The sequence below is a fragment of the Pelodiscus sinensis genome, chromosome 3 (genome assembly GCF_049634645.1).
Source record: "Pelodiscus sinensis isolate JC-2024 chromosome 3, ASM4963464v1, whole genome shotgun sequence".
NCBI lineage: Eukaryota > Metazoa > Chordata > Testudines > Trionychidae > Pelodiscus > Pelodiscus sinensis.
In genome coordinates, this window is record NC_134713.1 from 137942912 (window position 1) to 137965217 (window position 22306).

The following is a 22306-nucleotide window of genomic DNA, read 5'->3' on the forward strand; positions in this document are numbered from 1 at the left end:
TGTGTAACTGTTAAACATCTTAGCAGTTATAGCTGCAAGCTCAGCAGTATGACATTTTTACTGCAGAGGCTACAGCGCAGCCTGCTCCCTGGGAATGGGGCCGGCAGCCAATGTGCTCCGAGAGTCAGCGCCTGACTGTTGACTCCATTACTGTGAAGCCATCTGTACTGTGGGTTCTGCAGTATAAGCTCAATACTGCAGAGCCTGCAGTGCACAGCAACAGCCAGCTGCCCAAGAGCTTGTGTGTGCTGGAAGCCAGCTTTTAAACTGGCTCTTAAAGCATACTGGCTCCTGCTTTCCAGCCCCGTTCCTGGGGAGTCAGCTGCCAGTCCCTGCTGCCTCTGATACAGTGGCAGCTAGCTCCCTGGGAGTGGGGCTCGAAGCCAGTATGTAATAGTTATGGTAACCGATGAGGTCATGCTTTTTGGTTAACCGTTTAAATGATTACACTATTACATTCCTACTACACACTTAGTATTTAGTGGACAAGTGCATTTTTCAAGTCCTGACTATAAGAAGTTGAGGAACTTGTAGTTTATTGGGAATATATTCAGTTGACCTGAATGGGTTTCTAGTTGAAATGTTGGTGGCCTACCATGTATTATGGCAAGATTTCAATGATACGATACTTATGAAAGGCTACTTGGAGTTGGTTTTGGTTTTATTTCATGTGTCCTTTTGAGAGTCCTTTCTGCTGCTGTTTCTTTGCTTCATAACCATTAGCAGATGGAATGAACATTTGCATGGCTGTTGCTGTATTTTTTTTTCTGGTAAAGTTTAAAAATATGCAGAAGCACATGAACAGTGTTGTGATATTCCAGCTCTGCTGGCTTCAAATGCTTTGCAACTAGTAGAGTCTTCTGGCACCATAAAAATTAACATATTCATTTAAGTGTAAGTTTTTGTGGGATAGAACCCATTTCTCCAGATCCATGAAATGGGTTCAGTTTGGCAGGGGTGTGTGTGTGTGTGTGTGTTACATTAATACACAGGATCATTATGTTACTTAGATAACCATGTAACTATTAAAAATTCTAGTGGTTATACGCTGTGTCCTCTGCTGTATGAAGTTTATACTGCAGAGCCTGCAGTGCAGCCAGCTCCCTGGGATTGCCACAGGATGTCTCCTGTTTTTTGCTGAAACAGACTAAGAAGGCTACTCCTCAATTTGCATCTGCTTTATGTAATGACCAAACAATCATGTGTACTCCTTAACTAAAAGTGAATTTGAACAAAGATGATTATTTGAGGTAAACTTGTCTTAAACTACTTGTTAATGTCAACCACATTTTAGGTGGAGAGCTTCACTTCCTTCAGATTGGAGGAACCTGTGATGATATAGATGAAGCTGATATACTTGTGGATGGATCCCTTTCTAAAGGGGTTGAACAAGCATCAGAAGGCATGAAGCCCTTATCTAACCCGTCTAGTCCAGGCATTACAGGTAAAACATTCACATTTAAACATAACAAAATACATTAACCATATGGAGGTATTTTCTTGTTTTTAGTACATCAGGTGGTCATCAGTAGTCCACATGGTTTCATAACGATGGTTGCTAATTCAATATTCATCCCAATACACTTTATCTTTGTACTAGCAGATGTACTCGATGTTGCTCAGGTCTGTAACTAAAGGAATTTTTTTTTTTTTTGGAAAAATAAAAATATACATGGGTTATTTCATTATTGTATTTTTCAAAAAGCAAGTAAAACGAAGGTTGGAGTGCGAGTTTGGGGCTGAGGGAGGGGCAGGGTTAGGGTGACTAATGGCAGAGGGTGGGAAAGTGTGGGAGGGTACTCAGGGCAGGAGGAGGAGAAGTCAAAGCATGTTGGAGGTACAGGACTCAGCATGGGGTTGGGAGGTGTAGGGGGGTGCCTACTGGGCCTACCCATGGTGTCAAGGGCAATGCTCCAACGGCAGTGATTCCCAGGGGGCCAGGGCAGTGCTCCCCTGCCAGCAGACGAACCCAGTTGCTCTTCCCTGTGGCCTGCAAGCTATCTGGTAGAGACCGGGGTCCAGAGGCTGCTGCCCTTTCCAGTGGCCAACCCCCTTGTCCCCCCCTCTCCTGCAGGCTGTCTGGGAGGGCGAGTGTCCAGGGCCTCCTCCAGCACCCTCCATCCCCCTTTCCCCCGTGACCTGCAGGGGATCAAGGCTCCAGGGGCTGTCCCCCTACAGCTGTCCTCCCTGCAGCTGTCCAGGGGGCTCAGGCTCTGGGGGTTGCTCCTGGCCTCCAGTGGCAATCCTGCATGGCCTCCCCCACAGCCTGCAGGCTAGACTCTGGAGGATATGCTCTTCTCCAGTGCCCTCCCACTACCTGCTGGCTTTCCACAGGGGAGGGTGTAGGCTCCAGGTTTGGGGCAGAGGGCACCTTCTTGGTGTGCTGGTAGACAAGATGGCAGAGCTCCAGCCTTGCTGACTACTCTTTTGGTGCTACAGCTGCCCCAGTGGCCACTTTCAATATTGCATCCCTCACTTCTCTGTGCCCTTCCCTTGCACATTGCTGCTCTCTCTGCACCCAGACATTCCATGTTATGAGAAATAGTCCTAGCACTTCCCATTTTCCAGGCACAGCTAAACCCTGACCTTACTTTGTTAGGGGAGGAGGAAGCTGCATTCCAAATATAATGATCTTAGCTCTTACTGGTTAGGAGAAGTTTGTGAACAAGTGGTCAAACAGACAGGCACACTCTAAAGTGAGTGAGTGAAAAGTGGGGTGGAATATAAATGTGGAAAAGACAGACTTTTATCACTGCCAAAGCTAACCTTGCTATACTGCTTAAATAAGCTTATCAACTCATTTTGTTGAATTAGTATCATGCATTCAATATGTAACTGTTGTCTTGACAGGATTTATGATGCAGCTACTATATACTACAGTCTAACAAACAAAATTTTAAACATGGTAGAAAAATCATATATTGTATCCTGAACACGAGAGTTGACTTGGGACCCAGTGTTTCTTATATTTTTAGAAGCCTTTTTGTGGTGTGAAAGAATATTAAATTATGATATTTATTAAGCAAAAAAAAAGAGAGTGAAGCTTATTTATTGTATACAGCTCTCTATATCATTGGTTAATCTTGGATTTCCAGAATACTCTAATGCTATCTTTCTGGGAGTTTTTAAAAGCATTTTAAATTTGTAAACTGAAGATACTTTCATGTGGAATTACTAATCTGCTGAACAAGAAACTCAGTCATTTTTAGTCATTTTTCTGAAAGAACTGGACCTGAATAAATGGAAGGTGCCATTCCTTCAATTAGGGTTACTAACATAGCTTCTGCAGTTTCTTTTGATTAGTTTCCTCTTTCTGTAAACGTTTCTCCCACCTTTATTGGGACTTAACGTTGTTGCAGTTATTAGCTTCGTTGAAATACTGAGCTGCTAGCTGGAAAAATTCACTTCTTCCCCCAGTGGAAAGGAAGCAGCTGACTTTCTCCCTCTCCAACAATCCAGTTCTCCTCAAACATAATATCTAACTCTTGTCTTCATTGCATTAATTAGTTAAAATTAATACAGTTGATTTATTTCACTGTAGCCTAGCTTGAGTGACAGCAACAGAATACTGTACACTGGAACTGTACAGTGATATGAATAGCTTCACAGCATGACTAGATTTGCTTGCTCGAGCTCTAGCCCGTACCTATCTCATACAAGTCAAACCATACACAAGGGACAGACCACTGAGCTCGAGTTTAAAGTTTCACTTAAATTAGTGGTTCTTGCTTCTTTTTTCACTCAGGCTAATACAGTGAAGACAAGCCCATAGTTTGTGGACAGTTGTACAAGTTGATAACTACCTGGATTCTTGCTTTCTCATATATCTTTATTCATTATATGTTTAGCCAGTCAAGTTAAACTTGGGTGTCTCACTGCCACAATGGGGTTGACATAGATCCCAAATTATTGTTTTAGTAAAACCATTCTTACAAATGAGAGGAACTAGAATCCTGGTATCACTTACGTTGGCTCTAGTGTTAATAAGAGTTAAAGTAACAGCTAACGTTAGTTACAAAACACGAAGATTGAGTACACAGGAAACAAATCTGTTGTTTAAGTTGAAGTCTTTGTACAATTGCTTTTCATAGTAGGGCCACCCTATAAGCATGTTTGCTCTTGGAGGTTTTTAGAACTAGGGTAATCCTGCATCATCTGTTGATGTATGTATGATTTAAGGATGTTAAAATATGTTTGGGTAAATGTGTACCCACTGAAATTTTCAGCGCATACACATTTACATATGGCGGGGGGAGCTGGCTACCTGTGAATACCAGCGCCTGCCTGCCTGCCTTCCCTTCTCCACTCTGCTGCCCTTGTATGAGAGGCAGCAGTGCAGGGGGTGAGCAGGCAGCTCCATAGGAGCCAGTGCTCACCAGGAGTCAGCTTTTAAAAGATGGCTCCCTGTGAGCATCAGCCCCCATCCTCCACCCCAATCCCACCCACTGCTGTTGCCTATCCAAAAAATTAGGATACACCAATTTCACCGAGCACAGAATAAAAAAGGCTAAGTCATACTAGGGATGTGAATGTGTATTTGAGTACACAGTTAGTTGATGAGCCTGGTTACACACAGCCTCCCCCCATTCCCACTGCCTCTGTATCAAGGCTGCAGGGATGGGAAGGGAGCTGGTGCTCGCTGGGAGCCAGCTTAAAAACCAGCTTCTGGCAAACACTGGCTCACACTCTCCTCCCTGCCCCCCACTGCTGCCTCTGTGAGAGGCAGCGAGCGGTGGAGGGCCGGGGGGAGGTGGCAGGGGGCTCCGTACACACACAGCAGTCCTGCCACCCCTCCCACTACTGCTGCCTCTGATACAGAGGTGGTGGTGGGGGAATTGTGTGTAACTAAGAGGGTTAACCGACGAGCCCAGGCTCATTGGTTAACTGTGTTCTCGGATACATGTTCATGGCCCTAGTATTGTTTTGCCTTGGTTTTTTTTTTTTTTTTTTTTTTAAATCCTGTGCTAGGTGAAATGGGTATATATCCATTTTTTTCATGGATGGTGATCTTGCCATGATCATCCAGTGCTTGGTCTCCTCAAGATTACTCTACAGCGATAATTACGGTTGAAGAGGAATTTTACTCAGGTGCAGTCTCTCGATGATTTAATCTCACATAGAGAACAGGGATCCTGTGTAGCATACTTTAGCTTCTAATCAGTTTCTTGTTGGCGTTCAAGGCTTTGTAAGGTCACATAACTTGAACAGTTGGGTTCCTGGCTGTCTGGCAGTACCTATTCCCGTTTGGTGCATTGTCACAGTTCAAAGGGACGCTTTAAGCTACCATTCCTTGCTTTAGGAGGCGGAGACAGGGTATTATTAAGGAGTGTTCTCCCTTACTCGATCAGACATCTCTGGTTTGTTATCCCTTATTGTCTAGTAAAATGTAATAGATTTTTGAGAGGTGGTATGTGAAATATAAAGTTGGATTATGGGTCATAACAATTTGCTGGAATTGTTTTTGTTTCGGAGTAGAGTATTAGTGTATTTTGTGTTTTGTGTAGTCCAGTTGTAAGAGCACAGAATACATAAGGCTGAGAGACGCACTAAAATAGTTGCAACCTTTTAAAACTTGCATTTACCTTAAAATAAGGTGGATATTTGGTACCTTTACCTTCTTTTCCTCATTAAGTCTTTTTAAAAATCAAATTGGGTTATGATATGAAAGTCCAGAAGACAATTTGTTGCGCAAGTTATAGGTGAATTGGTTCACCCGTTTCAGTTATTAAAGTTTAGGTGTGTGACGTTTCCATCTTTTCCTTAAATTATATGGTCTTGCCTAAGTTTTACTCCCTTTCTGAGAATTGCTTTTTTTAATCTTTAATTGTTCTACTGCACTTTAGTTAGTTTTAAAATTCAACACCATTCATATTCAAAAAATATCAAGTGTGTCTGGGAAAGTGGAGTGGTGGGGGTGGGGGACAAAATCAGGCTTGGAGTCTGGATCTGGCCCACCAAGGATTTTGCTCTGGCCTTCCCAGCTGATTAGCAGAGTGTGCATACTTACAGCCTGCAGTGTGTATTCAGCTGCCGTACCCCCATCTTGCTCCATCCTGCTGTCTGGAGAGAGTGGGGAGGAGAAGGAGATGAGGGGAGTGTTGAAGACAAAGTGTTCCCCTGCTTCTGTACCCAATCTCTTGCAGAGCAGGGGAGCTGCTTTAGTGTCACGTGTGGATGGTAAGTGACTCAGAAGAGTGCACAGTGAAGGTGAAGGAAGACAATAGAGCAGGATAGATTTCCCTTACAGACGGACAGCATGGCTTCGCTCAGAAACTTGCCCAGCAACAGCCAGCGCGCACAAACTGTCACCCACACCTCCCAGTCTGTTCCATATACACAGTTACTGTCACATACACACTGCCATGCTTGCTCGCACTCGCGCTCTCTCTCTCTCTCTCTCTCTCTCTCTCTTGCCCAGAGCCCCACCACTTCCAGGGGCCTGAATCTGGCTTGCAATCACGTGTCAAAATTCATTAGCCCCTCCCCTCCCCCATTTCCCCCTGTCCCCCTCCGGCAAAAATGATTGCCCACCCTTGCATTACATGGCTTCACAATCTGCAAATCTCTGCAAACAGCATTTGGCACTGAGTAGTCTCTGTTTCCATGTGCAACCTGTTTGATCCCAGAACTAACATTCAGTGAGCGTGGGCGACATGGGGTGCAACTCAAACATGAAAAGGGGCTGACTAGGGACAGGACATTAGCCCTGCGGGGCAAGGGTGACTATGGCAGTGACCTAACAAGGCCTTCTGCAGCACATCAGCCTATTGGTTAAAGGGTTGGGAGGCATTGACCTCACAGAGTGACCATGACAACAGCCAGGTAGGACAGGCTGCAGGCCAGAGGCAATTTCAGAGACCCTTGTGGCTTAGCTGCAGGGGAGTCTCCTTCATGAAGTCTACCCTTGAGGACTGAGAGGATTCAGGGTAACGAACATGAGTACAAGGAGGAGCATCTTTGGAGTGTTCTCCTTTCCCACAACTAATTGAGCTAGGAGACAGACATCTCTGTGGAGAAGGTAATAGCCTGTGCGATGTTTGGTGCTGCTGTAGTCTGATTCACCTGGGTGCTGGCCAAATGCAAGGCATGGGAAACATTAGGGATGTGAAAATGCATTTATTTAGCTAAACATGTAACTGCTGAAAATGTAAGCAGTTAGACGTTTACGTTTTGGGGGAGAGGCACCACCCCACTGCTGCCTCTATATCAAAGGCAGCAGTGTGTGGGAGGGGGGCAGGTGACTCCTGCCTTCCTGCCCCCTGCCCCTGCTGATGCCTCTGATACAGAGGCAGCAGCATGCGTGGTGGGGGAGGGCTTGCATGGAACTGTGCAGGCTCATCAATTAACTGTGTACACAGGTACACATTCATGTCGTTAGGAAATACTAAGTTAAATTGGGAGAAATATTTTCTCACCTAGGCCTTTGTCCATTATCACTGGGGACATTGGAATCTGTCTCTTTCGTTTCCTTTTTCTCCATACGTTCCTGTCCCTCAGAATCTTAGTGCTGATTGGATGAGCTGGGGAGCCAACGACAGGGAGGAGACTGAGGACTTTGTTCACTTTAAGGTCCAGCAAATGAACCAGGGTTTCTGCTTCTCTGCTTTGGTTGACCCTGAGCAGTTCCTGACTTTCTCTGTCAGTTGGGTGTAATAATCTTCTCCTACCTGCCCAATGGCTAGGGAGGTTGGGGATCTGTGAGGATCTGTGTGAGTGGCACTAACATACATAATATGAGGTGTCCTATCATGTGGAGACTTTACAAATGATGATGGGGTGCAGTAGAGCCCTGTTCTTCCAACCTTCCACTGTGCAGCTTTCCATGTAACCCAACAATTTGCTACATCTGCCTTTCTGTGCAGGGGAAAAGGAGAACCTTTGTGCATGCCTTGCCCCAGCACAATCATTCAGCTCCCATTGGCTGTCCCTGCTCCCATCACAATCTCTCAGCTCCCATTTGCTGGAACCAGCCACAGGGAGCTGAGATTGTGCTGGGGACAAGGACAGATTCTTCTCTCCCCCCACCTGTGTGGTGCAGAGAGGAACATGGAGCTCTGGGGCTATGGCTGAGAACCACTTAGGTAAGTACCTTCCGGCCAGAGCCTGCTTCTGGCTCCCCACCTCTTGCCTCTTTCCACTCCCTGCTCCAAGACACTACCCAATACCACTCTACCCACTGTCCCCAGGTCACAGCTCCCTCCCAGATCCTGCACCCACCCCTTTATCCTTCCCCCAGGCCAGAATCCTTTCCTGCACCCCTTCCCCTCCCAGACCCTGCACCCCATTCCCACAACTTAGCCCCCCTACTTCATCCAAATTCCCTCTTCACACCCTATACCATACCCTCTCCTGTACATCAGTACTGCACCCTGAGCAGTGGGGCTTTGGCTTTTTGTCCTGGGCGTCATCAAGCGGCGAGGAGTCCTGTGGCACCTTATAGACTAACTGAAGTGTAGGAGCATAAGCTTTCGTGGGCAAAGACCCACTTCGTCAGATGCATGTCTAATCAAGTCTAATGTCAACCCTGCTTACTGGACTCCCGAAACCTGATCTAAATCTCCATGATAGCTCAGCCGAAAAACGTTTCTTTGGCTGTGGACTTTAAAGTTCTAATGTGAACTGAGTTGGCATGTAGAATTTTATCTCAGCTGCCATTGATTGAAACAGTTGGGTATGCAAAGTGTGAGGTAATGGTTTGTGGAACATGTTTCTTGCTAATAGTTCAAAATGTTTGAAAGTTAACATTAGGTTAGAAATAAACTGATGGTGGACAGGGCAGAGAAGTGTTTTGCCCTATTTCCATTCCTGCCATTGTTGTTAATTTTTGAAACATCTGTGTTCATTTTACTTTAGATACAGTTTAATTACATGACTTTGGGAAAATATTAAACAGCTTGAATCTTGGTTCTATAACAAGTTAAAAAGTCTAGCTTAGGGAAAAGAGAAGGTTCTCAGTATTTTTGTTGAAATTGCCTTAATTTTCATAGTCAGTGGAAACTTAATTTTGAACTTGCTTCTGCTGAAATCTTAACATATTATAGAATTTAGTGTTGTCCTGAGAAGCTGTTAAGTTAGACTTTGTCGATTGTGTTAAAAATACACATGGTTCTGTCCAGTGTTCCCTCTAAGCTGCGTGGCGGCACAGCCCTGAGACTCTGACTGGGTGGGTCTGGTTAATCATCTGTGAAGCTGCGCTGCCCCACATTTTAGAGGGAATACTGGTCCTATCTATAAAATGAGTTTTCCACTCTGTTCCTATGGGATAGGAATATATATTCAGTTGTCATTCTTGGTAGTCTCAAATCTGCTGCACCAAGAATGATCGATCTGAACTATATACTTAGCTACAAGAAGGAATTTCTTCTAAGCACAATTGAGACACATTAATGGATAATGTGAGGAACCTTTTTTGCATTGTGCTTGTCCTGTGGGCTTTCTGAAAGCTGAAATTAAAATATTAATTGTGAAGTTTACCTTTTACCCCTTTTGGTCTCTCTGAACATCCACTTTAGATTTCAAGCCTCTGTCCACTGTTTCTTAGAGTGGAATCACAAGATTATCCCATTCGCAGCCTGGAGGCTGTCTTGTGCTCCCCTAGTATTAACTGTTTACCATAGCAAGTTAAATGTAGGCTGAGCCTACAGGTCAGTGGTCCTTGTAATCTGTGTGCTTGGGCTGGCACCCAGGCGATTTTCAAATGCCACTCAGCTGGTTAGCGGAGTGCCTGCAGCTGGCAGCATGTGTTCCTGTTGTTGGTGCACATCTGCACAGCCTCTGTGCACATAACACTATTGGGCATAGGGACAAAAAAAATTACTGAACATTTCTCTGCAGTTTTGTTCCCTCTGTGTCCATAACAGTGGTAACTAAGCATTGTCCTTACATCAGTTTTATTTATTTAGAACAAAACCATTTTAGAGAAACATTGTATAGTATAACAACAGACTGTATGTGTCTAGCTTTCCCTAAAACTTACTATTCCCTGGATGTGGGAAGGCCTAATTCCTTTGGACTCACCTTGCAGTGTCTCTGAACTTATCTACTCCTGCCCCCACCCCCCACCCTTTGTCCACTGCCAGCACTTCAACTCTTCAGTGTTCTTTTGCTCTCCCAAGTTCCCAGCCTATCAAAACAAGCTTGCACCTTTCTTGGAGATAGGATCCTGGAAGCTAACATACTGGCCCATTGTCTTTCAGGTGTGTGCTGGAGTGTCTTATCTACCTCCTGTGGTATTGTTTTCTTGTTAGCACTTTCTACAGTCCCCTAGAAATACAGATTATAATAATTCTATAGGAAATTCTAATTACCCACCATAGTTATACAATAACTTGACCTCACCATTATAACATTATTATACTTCAGTGTTTTTAGATTATGGCATCAGTTAGGAATCCATCACAACATGGAATGGAGAGTTTTTGTCAAAGTGGGTCAGGAGATATATTAAAAAGAAACACACTCAACTAAAGTGGAAAAATCAAAAGTTTATGAACAAGTTTGCTGTTAGGAACGCTGACTTCAAAACTAGGTGACTTTTCATGTGTTTTCCGAAAAATCTGTATCCAAACACCTTTTTAATGGTGATTTAGTAGTTGGGATAATTTTGGAATTTGGTCTAGAATGTTTTGGAGAGGAAGGTATATGTAATAAATATATTGGTTTTTCTCTTCAACAAATATTAGGTGTCGATCTTTTGGTGGACCAACCTTTTTCCCTTGAAACCTTGACATCCTTGGTGGAATTAACCCGTTTTGAGACTCTGACCCCACGATTTTCAGCCACTGTACCTCCGTGCTGGGTGGAAGTCCAACAGGAACAACAGCAAAGACGGCATCCTCAACATTTACATCAGCAGCACCATGGAGATGCAGCTCAGCATACACGGACTTGGAAGCTGCAGACAGATAGGTAAGTAGGGCTCAAGAAAGAGGGTTGTGTGTGAGTGAGACTAATTTAAGTCACTACTTCATCTACTATCAACACGAGCTTCAATGAAGGTATCAACTGGTCAACACACTACAAAGGCAATTTCCTCTACTTTTGAAATTTGCATTGACAGGTTAAAAGATGTGAATGGGACACATTCAGTCTGACTCAATTAGCGTCATTAACATTAGTCCTACAATTGACAGGTAACTGTTTGCTGTTACTTATACTCCGGATTCTGTAACTTTGATGCCAACTCATCGGATGAAGTGAGTTTTACCCACGAAATTCATGCTATATTTGTTAGTCTCTAAGGTGCCACAGGATAGTCGCTGTCTGTGCAACTATTTAAAAAACAAGTGCATAAATTAAAAACAAATGAACTTTTAATGTAACTCTTTATTCTTGATCTTTTGCATTGGCTCCTTTGGTTGAGGTTTCTGTTTTTGTTTCATTGCACCCTGAGACAGTTAGAAAAGTTCAGTTTTGAGTAGCTTGTGAATTCCTAGGTGTGTTAAATATCATCATTGTTTTCCTCTTTCGTAAGTGTAAAGATACCTCCATCAGAGATGCATTTTTCCTAAATAGATTTTGGGTATTTCTAAACCAAGTCTATTAAGGAATGCTAATTAAAGCCTAAAGCAAGTGTATTAAAATCAGGAAGCCAGACACCATTGTGAATATTTTTATATTAAAAATAACACTTCATTTTCACTTTTTTAAAAATAAAAATAAAAATTTCATTTAAAATTTAACTACGGTGCTGTGTCCCCTGCTCACTGTGCTTGCCAACCCCCTTTGGCAGAGGGTAGGCAACCGTGGCTCTGCCACTGGGGAGTGCTGGGCTGTGGCCGCGCCAGCCAAGGTTTACTCCCCCTTCCACCAGCCCAAGCCCCTTCTCCCTCTCCTGCTCTTAGCCAGCCAAGGCCCCATCTCTGCCTCCCCACACCCTATCACATGGGTTTTGCTGCCGGTGCGACAGATCAGCTGTTTTTAAAACAGCTGCCCACCACGTGGTGACTGTCAGAGCTTCAGCCAGCCACTATGTGGCAGCCAAGGAGGTCAGGGTGTACTCCAATCCCAACCCCTTCCATGGGCCTCACCATCTGCCCCCTAACCACACGGTCCTGCCCCTCTTCCTTCCTTCCCCTCCGTCCTTCCCCCACAAGCCCAGCAGCATCTTACCTTCAAGGTGCAAGGAAGGTGAGTGCTGCTGTTGAGGAGTCAGAGCCATATTTAGGTCTCTGCCATAGCTTGCCGACCTTGTTACGGGGTTAGCAGCAGGGAGGAGATGGGGAAGAGGCCGAGTGGCTGAGATGGGAGGGGCTGAAGGACTCAGAGTGATGTGATGTCACTGTTACCACTGCAGGAAAAACTTGGTTAGAGATATAGTAAGAAAATGGCTCTTGTATTTTATAACTATCTGTTACAAGAGTTAAACTCCATATAGGATAAAAATAATATTGAAAAAAAATTTGGTTCAATATTGGAGCACCATTGGGGCTCGTTAAATATATAATTATTACACATGCATTACACAATTACTATTATTTGTTCTTTTAACTTGAGAGTTATGAACAGGCATCCTTTCTGTGAGCTTTTAAACTATATATAGTCTACAGAATGAGAATTTACTTGAAAGATGTATGCAAATCGTCTTTGACATGAGACCTTTACTGTTCATTGAAAAATGCTTGAAGGAGCAAATGAAGAATACTGTAAATGGTAGTATGCTGAGTTAAGGTAATATGTGTAATAGGGATCTGTGTCAGGCAAATCTTAGCATCGTTGATTAAGCTCATTAATGTCAGGATTGTTGCTGAATTAAGAGGGGTTGCAGACACCAGTGGCAATAGAGAAATATACAAAGGAACACAGAGGAATTAGAAGTGTTTACAAGAAACACAGTGCACCTTGAATAAACAAAAGCTAATATGATGAGAGAAGGACAGTTCTGAAACACTTGGAAAGTGGTATTTATAAGAATCCTAGGGATGAAAGTGCATCAACTTGGATAAAGATTGCAATATATCTTTAAAAAACATCCCCTACCCCATGCACATGCACACAATGTGGCTTTGGGTTGCATATTCGTGTGAATGAAATAGGAAAGAGTCAGAATACTTCTTTCAGATCTGAGTATCTCACGATCAAAAGATTGGATGTGACCTACATTTATAAATCTATACATTTTTAACATAGAGGAAAGAAGTTAATTATGTTGCAAGGTGAAATATTTTAATCCCTTACTTCTGATTAAGATAAATGACTGTTGGGTTCAGTATTAGGAAATCTTCCTGGTAGAGAAATCTAATAGATATGAATGAGACTCTTAGAGTTAATGGACCTTATGCCTCAGGGCAAAGCTAACCAAGGAGGAAATGTTCCAGATGGACGGGTTATTTCGTAACTGCAAATGTGAGGCTTCTTTTGCCCTCATTTTTTTTAAAGCATCTGGTGCTGGCTACCATTAGAAATGAGATACAGAATTAAGATTAATCAGTGGTCTGATCTGTTACGGCAATGCTTTGTTAAATAAACTGAAGAAAATAATCCTGTGAATGATAGCCCTCTATTGCATTTGGAATATTCCAGCTCTTGCTTGAATGGTTATGATTTAAAAGTATACATAAAACTGAAAAGAGAGTTCATAGCCTGGGATACAGGGTGAACGTCTATGGTGGTGTTCCCTCAGACATTCGGAAGGCACTGCAATATATGAAATTGCACAGCTGCTAACTGTAATATATAACCTATCACTGAAGTCAGCCTCCTGTACCATATGACTCAAAAGTAGATAATGTAACACCAGTTTTTAAAAAGGGCTCCGGAATCAATCCTAACAATTACAGGCCTGTGAGCCTAACTTCAGTAGTAGGCAGATTGGTAGAAACTAGAGTAAGAAGGTGAATTATCACATCACAGAGAAACACAATTTGTTGTGGAAGAATCAAATGCCTTATCAACCTGTTGAAATGTTTTCTGGGGATCAGTAAGTATGTGGGTAAGTGATCCAATTGATGTACTGAACTTGGGTTTTCTGAAAGCTTTTGATAGACTCCTTCACAGAAGGCACTTAGGAAATGGAAGGGAAATGGAAATGTCATCGTTTCAAATTCTTCAGTGCTATCTACTCCATACGGAGGGCTTCTTTTATTGTAGATAAATCATGCTTCCGTGAGAAGCAGTAGCTAAACTGTCAAGAGACTTTTCCTGTCTGGTGCTGTCTACATTCGGTTTTAGGTTTTACACTAAGAGGCATAGGTTCTTCATATCCCTTAGTAACTTTGTTATACTGACTTGATTTCATAGTGCAGACTAGGCCTAAGTAGCTGTGGATTTAGAGGGATGGTCCTCTTTGATTAGTAGCTGATTACAAGATAGGAAACTGTAGGAATAAATAGTTGAGGTTTCACAGTAGACAGAGAAAACAGCATCAGGATTCTGCAAGGATTTGTACTGGGAGCTGTGCTGTTCAGCATATTCATGAATGACCTGGAAAAGGGGGTGAACAGTAGGGATGTCAATGAGTAGTCATCTAGGCGATTAACTGATAAGCCTAGGCTTACTGGTTAATCTTGTCGACTATTTGCTCCCCCCCCCCCCCCCCCTTGCAACCAAGAGGGAGAAAGCGGGAGCTAGCTTAAAAGCCAGTTGCGCCCAGCACCTGTTCTGCAGTGCTGCCTGCTCCCCTCTGACCTGCTGGTGCTGCTGCCTCTAATAGAGGCAGTAGCAGCAGGGAGGGGCACAGGGGAGGCTGCTGCAAAGTGGCCCCTGTCTGCGGTGAGCCCAGGCTCACTCGGGGAGATACAGAGCAGTCTTTGTCCACGGCGAACCTGGGCCTACTGTGGACAGAGGCTGCTTCATGGTAGCAGTTCCTGCTCCCAGGGCATCCGAGCTCCCTGGAGCAGCCTCTGTCTATGGAGAGCCTGGACTATATCAGAGGCAGCAGCATATGGTGGCGGACAGCTGGTCTGTAAGGAAAGCTTGTTTTTAAACTGGCTCGCCTCTCGAACTGGCTTCCTCTGCCTTCCCCATGCTGCTGCCTCTGATACAGTATTGATCTTCAGAACCATCATGATTTGTGCAGGAGAGTTGCACTTTTTGCCAGTCTGTCCTTTGTCAAGTAGCCATCTGGTACTGGGCCTGGAGGACATTCTAGGTAGCCTAGCTCCTATAGTGCCTCTAGATCGGGAAGGGGTAGCCTTGTCTCAAGATGTGGCCATGTTGTTGACATCTTCCTCTTCCCTGATTACTGCCATCAGCTTTAGGAACTGTTGAGGATGCCTTGTGTTGTGTTAGAAGAGATGCAGCACAGACAACATCAGTTGCTGGACATTCTGGAACTTTGGGCAGTCAGAAGAGCCCGTGATGCATTTTTTTAAATCAATTCACACTCCCATGTCAGATAACACCACTGTAGCTTTCTATGTAAATAAGCAAGGGGGCATGAGGCTACTGTGTGGAAGTAGTGTGCCTGTGGAAGGAAGTATTGCACTGTGCACCGTATTCTATTGTCTGTGGCCTGTCTCATGTGGACTCAGAATGTAACTGATGGTGCTCTCGGAAGGAATTTTGTAACAAACCATGAGTGGGAGCTGCACAGTGCCGTAGTCAGGGAAATCTTTAGTTGCTGGAGGACTCCTGTCATGGATTTTGCCTCTCCCAACAACACCAAGCGCACCTAGTACTCTTCCAGAGGCAGGCTTGGAGCTTGTTCCTAAGGCAACAGCCTCGTCATTGACTGATTGGACTGGATCAGTTATACCTTCTTTAATTACCTTGACTTAAGCAAAGCTTTTGTTGCGGACTCCACAATATTCTTGCCCCCAAGTTAAGGGAATATGGATTGGATAAATGGATTGTAAGATGGATAGAAAGCTGGCTAGACTGTTGGGCCCAGCGGGTAGTGATCAACAGCTCAATGTCAGGTTGGCAGTAGGTTTCTAGTGGAGTGCCCCAAAGATCTGTTCTAGGACCGGTTTTGTTCAACATGTTTATTAATGACCTGGATGAGAGGATGGATTGCACCCTCTGCAAGTTCACAGATGACACTAAGCTAAGGGGAGAGGTAGATACGCTGGAGGGTAGGGTTAGGGTCCAGAGTGATTTGGACAGATTAGAGGATTGGGCCAAAAGAAATCTGATGAAGCTCAACAAGGAGAAGTATAGAGTCCTGCACTTGGGACAGAAGAATCCCAAGCATAGTTACAGGCTGGGGACTGACTGCCTAAGTAGCAGTTGTGCAGAAAAGGACCTGGGGATTACAGTGGATGAGAAGCTGGATATGAGTCAACAGTTTTCCCCATGTAGCCAAGAAGGCTAATGGCATATTAGGTGGCATTAGGAGGAGCATTTCTAGCAGATCTAGAGAAGTGATTATTTCCCTTTATTCCCTTTATCTTGTCGACTATTTGCTCCCCCCCTCCTTGCAACCAAGAGGGAGAAAGCAGGAGCTAGCTTAAAAGCCAGTTGCGCCCAGCACCTGTTCTGCAGTGCTGCTGATGTGAGGTCACATCTGGAGAATTGTATCCAGTTCTGCACCCTTCCACTATAGAAAGGATGTGGACACATTGGAGAGGGTCCAGCAGAGGGCGACCAAAATAATTAAGGGGCTGGAGGACAGGACGTATGAGGAGAGTGTGAGGGATTTGGGTTTGTTTAGTCTGCAAAAGAGAAGAGTGAGGGGGGATTTGATAGAAGCCTTCAGTTTCTTGAAGGGAGATTCCAAAGAGGATGGAGAAAGGCTATTCACATAGTGACGGATGGCAGAACAAGTAGCAGTGTTCTCAAGTTACAGTGGGGGAGGTCTAGGTTGGATATTAGGAAAAACTATTTCATTAAGAGGGTGGTGAAGTACTGGAATGGGTTACTTAGGGAGGTGGTGGAATCTCCATCCCTAGAGGGTTTTTAAGTCTCAGCTTGACAAAGCCCTGGCTGGGTTGATTTAGTTGGGATTGGTCCTGCCTTGGGCAGGAGGCTGGACTTGATGATCTCCTGAGGTCTTTTCCAGCTCTATGATTCTATAATTCTGTTAGTCTGTACTGCTCTTGCCCCATGTCCTTCGCAGACTTCAGTAGGAATAAGTAACAGTCATTCTGATGGCTGCATTCTGGCTTTGCCATTTCTGGTTTCCTTCTCCTCTTTGCATCTTGATGCACCTTACATTCCCAGAACTATTTGCAGTAAACAATGGCAGGATCAGGCACCCCGATCTGTAGATGATCCCTGAATTTTTGGAAGGGCATCTTCATTAATGCAGGAATACTCGTTGATATCTCGAGACGATCTCTTGAGTATCAGGAAGAAATCCACGAGGAGATCCTATCAGGCCAGGTGGAAATGTTTTACTTTCTGTGCCCAACAGAAAGACCCTCCCCTTAAGGCTGTAAGTATTACTGTTCTCTTGGACTGTTTTTTGCCTCTGAAAGAGTTGAGTGTTCTCTTAGCTCCATCAGGGTGCATATAGCAGCCATCAGTGCTTTCCCATCACAGTGGAGAGGCACTTCATTTTTACTCACCCATTGACTGTTCAATTCTGGAAGACACTTACAGGGACACATCTTGCCATACAGCCTGCCGTGCTTTGGTGGGACCTCAACCTTATCCTCATGGCCTTATTGAGGTAGCCCTTCAAGGACCTGGGCAAAAAAAGTTGGGATACTTGGGGCCATGATGGCAAACCCTTCTTTCACTAGATTCTGTGAAGACTGTTTCCCTGCGCTTACACCCCAGATTTCTTCTGAAAGTGATATCACACTTCTACCTCAATCAAAAGGCTTGGTATCTGCCACATGCTTCACAGGAGGAATGTTTTCACACTCTTAATGTCTTATGCTTTTACCTGCGGAGGATGAAGGCATTCCGGAGGTCTCCTAGGCTATTTGTTGCCATAGCGGAAAAAATTAAGGAGAATGCTATCTTCACTCTGTTTCAAAGTAGATTTGGTGCTGCATTATGCACTTTCATCAGGGCTGTCTCCGACCTATGGGATACAGGTCCATGCTACAATAGGGCAAGATCATTGTGCTTCACATCCTGCTTATTATGGGACATATGTATAGCAGCCATGTGGAGTTGAGTTCTTGCCATTATACTAGGAGTGGGCAGGCTTCTGTGTGTGCACCTGATAAGAAGCACTTCTCATTTAGTATAAGTTCTCAAATGTATTGCAGAATTTTAATTTGAAATTAGTATTTTGCATTTCCTGTAGGTGGCCATGATACTATTGAAAAGTGACAATGTTTGACACCGTTGGTGAAGAAGGCCAACTTCAGAGATTGCCAAGCCGTTGCCATCATTTTCGTTGTTCTAAATACTGACTTAATACTTTTGATGTTTATGGAGGCAGTTGGCTTTCAATGTTTTCTATATAAAGTGAACATGCATAATTGATTTTGCTTCAGAGAGTCATGAGGATATTGAGTGAATGTGAGGGAAGCTTAGTCTGCCTAATGTAAAACATCTTGCTCACTATATTAGAGAAAAAAAATAAAATGAATGCTGACATTTGTTTGGTTGTAGTGAACTTTTCGGCATGGTATTACAAAAATGCCTATTTTTTCCCCAACAGCAACAGCTGGGATGAACATGTCTTTGAATTGGTGTTGCCAAAAGCCTGTATGGTTGGACATGTGGATTTCAAATTTGTTTTGAATTCAAACATAACAAACATTCCACAGATTCAAGTGACTTTACTGAAAAATAAAGCTCCTGGCTTAGGAAAAGTCAATGGTAAGAAAGGAGATCATCTCTTCTCAACTTGTTACTTTTTAGGTCTGCTATTTTTACTGATTTAAGTAGAGATGATGTAAAGATTTGTAGATCTCAATTTTACATTTACTTCTTGGCAATGCATCGTAACTTTCTTTGCACACATTAACATTCATTAAACACTGAGGAGCAAAAATGAGAAAAACATGAACCTAGTTAAAGATAAGCACAGATTTTGAAACCTAACTGTTGTCTAAAGAAGAAACTAGTCAAAGCAACAATAATTTGATGGGAACTTACATGTTGTCTTACTGCAAGCCTCTGACAATGCATTAAAAGAAAGTTGTACGCCTCAGAAATGACAGAATTTCTGAGGTATACAACAAATTTTCTTCTTAATCAAAGGATTTTTTTAAGATAAGTAATTCTTCCAGTTCATAATTAGAAATTCAGTTTTCAGGTGTCCATGCCTGTTGGGCATATGAGTGCCTTTATGTGAAGAAAATCAAACCTCCTCCCCCTTCCTGAAACTAGAAAGCTTTGAAAGTAAAAGTTGCATTACTGTGGATTTAAGAACAGAAAACAAATTCAGAGCCATTGTCAGAAAACTCCCAGGGCTTACCCCATAAATTTCAGTGAAGGTATAAAAGAGTACTGCAGAGTCTTTTAGAGAATATGCTTTCCCTGCCGAGACTCTGCTACTCTGGAGTATTGTTGCCTTGGATACACAACAGCTTTTCCGTGGTATTCTTAAAAAAAAAAAGAGGACAATATGGCTAAGAATTTCAACACACAATTCAACTGTGAACACAAGACAGAGGGAAACACATGCTCGCACATTTTCCCTGTGTTTGAGACTTGATATGAAGTATCACTCAGAAGATATTGAAGCACTCTTGGTAATCATGTCCAATGATGGGGAATACGGGCAGTCCCCGAGTTACGCAGATCCGACTTATGTCGGATCCGCAGTTATGAACGGGGTTTTTCTCGCCCAGATGCGCCGCAGTCCCGCTGCCCGCATCCTCCAGGGCGAGAAAAGCTGCTCCGCGTCTCCCTGGTCTGCTGGGGGTGGGTGGGTGGGTGGGTGGGTGTGTGTGTGTGTGTGTGTGTGTGTGTGTGTGTGTGTGTGTGTGTGTGTGGCTAGTGCGCCTCCCCCCTCCCCCAGCATACCAGGCTTTTCTCCTGATGCCTGTGGTAGAGCAGCTGGGGCACTGCTGGTTGGTCCTGTAGCTCTGCTCTGGGTGCTACTGGACCAACCCGGCAGCACCCCAGCTGCTCTGCCCCAGGCGTCCTTATTCAGCCTTTGCTGAAACTGACCAGCGCTGACTACAGGAAGCCCGAGGCAGAGTTGCTCTGCCCCGGGCTTCCTGGAATCAGCCGCTGCTCAGTTTCAGCAGCAGCTGACTTGGGGACGCCTGAGGTTCTTAAGTTGAATCTGTATGTAAGAACTGGCGTCCAGATTCAGCAACTCTGCCTCGGGCTTCCTGTAGTCAGCCGCTGCTCAGTTTCAGCAGCGGCTGAATCTGGATGCCAGTTCCGACTTACATACAGATTCAACTTAAGAACAAACCTACAGTCCCTATCTTGTACGTAACCCGGGGACTGCCTGTATACGCCACTATTTGTTAGTTGGCTGAAAACAGTTACTCATTACAGTTCAGCCTCCTTTATGCTAACAAATATATGTCTTTAATATTTGTGCATTTTCTTCTGGGTTTGGGTTTTTAAACAAAATCTTTATACAAACAGTAAAAGTAGCTACATATGGTTTAAGTAGAACTGGGCAAATAACTCAGTGTTACAGTCATGTTTATTTAAATAAGAAACTGATTTAGATTCAGTTGTGGTGTTGCTAGTCAGTTGTTGCATTAATATAAATCACAAGTTATGCTCCAACTCATGACGCTGTACAACTCATGAGATACCAACTGTCACATGAATAAAAAATGTAATCACAATAATGGAATACTATTTATTTAAATGTCTTCTACATTTTCTACTATATTGATATGTTACAACATAGAATGCAGAGCATACAGTGCTCATGTTATATTTTGATTTTTGATTTATAAATACTTGCTCCAAAAAAAGTATTTTTCAACTCACCTAATATAAATACTATATTGCAGTCTCTTTATTATGAAAGAAGAATTCAGAAATGTAGAATTAGGTTAAAAAAAATACATTCAAAAATCAAACGATGTAAACTTTAAAGTGTATAAGCCAGTTCAGTCTTACTTCTTGTTCACTCAATTGCTCAGGCAAACATGTTTGGTCACAATTTGCCAGAGATAATGTTGCCTGCTTCTTGTTTACAATGTCACTTGAAAGGCGTTCGCATTAGGAAAGTAAAATGTTAACTGGTAAGTATTAGTCTGCACTGGCTGAACCTAACTTCTATCATTTTAACTAGTTAACTGTTTAAATGGAATGTTTTTAAATCATTGAAATGGTTACCTTTAAAAAAAAGATATTTATTATCTCCCTAGTTTACATGGCACTGTTGTATCCAGCATCACAAGATATTGTGTGCTAGGTGCAAGAGGGATTCATGTTTTTTTTTTTCCTTTTCATGCTTCAACCACCATTCGAGAGCACATGCGTCCATGCTGATGGCGGGCATTGCTTAATGAGTATCCAAAGCGGAAGTGGACCAATGCTTGTGCATTTTCATCATCTCAGTCATGTGCCACCAGCAGAAGGCTGATTTTCTCTTTTGTTAGTTAGGGTTTTGTGGTTTCTGCTTTGGAGTCTTAGTTTTTTAAGACTGCTGAAAGAATGCTCCACATCTTAACCCGCTTAGATTTTTGGATGGCACATGAGATTCTTGGGTCCTGTGTTGTAACTATATTTAGACATCTCGCATTCTAAAAATCTCCGATTCAGTCTTTGTGTTTTGTCAAATCTCCTCTGAAAGAGTTCTTAAAATGAACATTTGCTGGTTCATCATCTGAGGTTGCTGTAACATAAGGCAGAATGAGAGTAAAACAGAACAGGAATTCAGTTACAGATTTAATTGATGCAATAGTTTAACGAGCATCATGGAGGCATGTCCTCTGGAATAGTGACCAAAGCATGGAGAGGCATATGACTGTTTAGCATATCTCACACGTAAGTACCTTGCAATGCCAGCTACAAAAGAGTCAAACTAACAGTTTCAGATGGCACTATAAATAAGAGGTAGACAGCATTATCTCCCATAAATGTAAAGTAACTTCTTTGTCTTAGCATGTGATTGAACAAGAAGTAGGACTGAATGGACTTGTATGCTCTAAAGTTTTAATTTTATTTCAGTGGAACTAGGTAACATCTACATTTGTAAATTACACTTTGGCTGTGTCTACATTGGCATGATTTTGGGCAAAAGCACATCTCTTGCGCAAAAGCACGTCAGTGTAGACGCTCTCTTGCGCAAATACTTTCACGCAAAAACTCTTGCATTAAAAGAATTTGCGCAAAATCTTGCCAGTGTAGATGTAGCCTTTCCCTATAAAAATAATATATACTGAGCACTGTATAATTTGTGTTCTGTGTTGAAATAGAAATCAATATATTTGAAAATGTAGAAAAGCGTCCAAAATATTGAATACATTTCAACTGGCATTGTTTAACTGTGTGATTAAGCATGATTAATTTTGAGTTACTTGTGAGAATTTAACTGTGT

The 22306-nt window shown here is 43.2% G+C and overlaps 1 protein-coding gene and 1 long non-coding RNA gene across 2 annotated transcripts in view; one reads left to right on the forward strand and one right to left on the reverse strand.

Moving 5' to 3' along the window:
• BIRC6 (baculoviral IAP repeat containing 6) overlaps positions 1 to 22306 on the forward strand; it is a 343022-nt gene that overhangs the window by 60760 nt on the left and 259956 nt on the right. The window contains exons 11-13 of the mRNA XM_075924970.1: positions 1295 to 1444; positions 10683 to 10908; positions 18500 to 18660. Of these exons, the coding sequence (XP_075781085.1) occupies positions 1295 to 1444; positions 10683 to 10908; positions 18500 to 18660 (537 nt within the window). The remainder of the gene's footprint in view (positions 1 to 1294; positions 1445 to 10682; positions 10909 to 18499; positions 18661 to 22306) is intronic.
• LOC112547152 (uncharacterized) lies at positions 1431 to 6688 on the reverse strand. The gene is made up of 3 exons (XR_003090894.2): positions 6532 to 6688; positions 6008 to 6060; positions 1431 to 1631 (listed from the first exon to the last, which is right to left on the reverse strand). It is a non-coding gene; the product is annotated as an uncharacterized LOC112547152 (long non-coding RNA).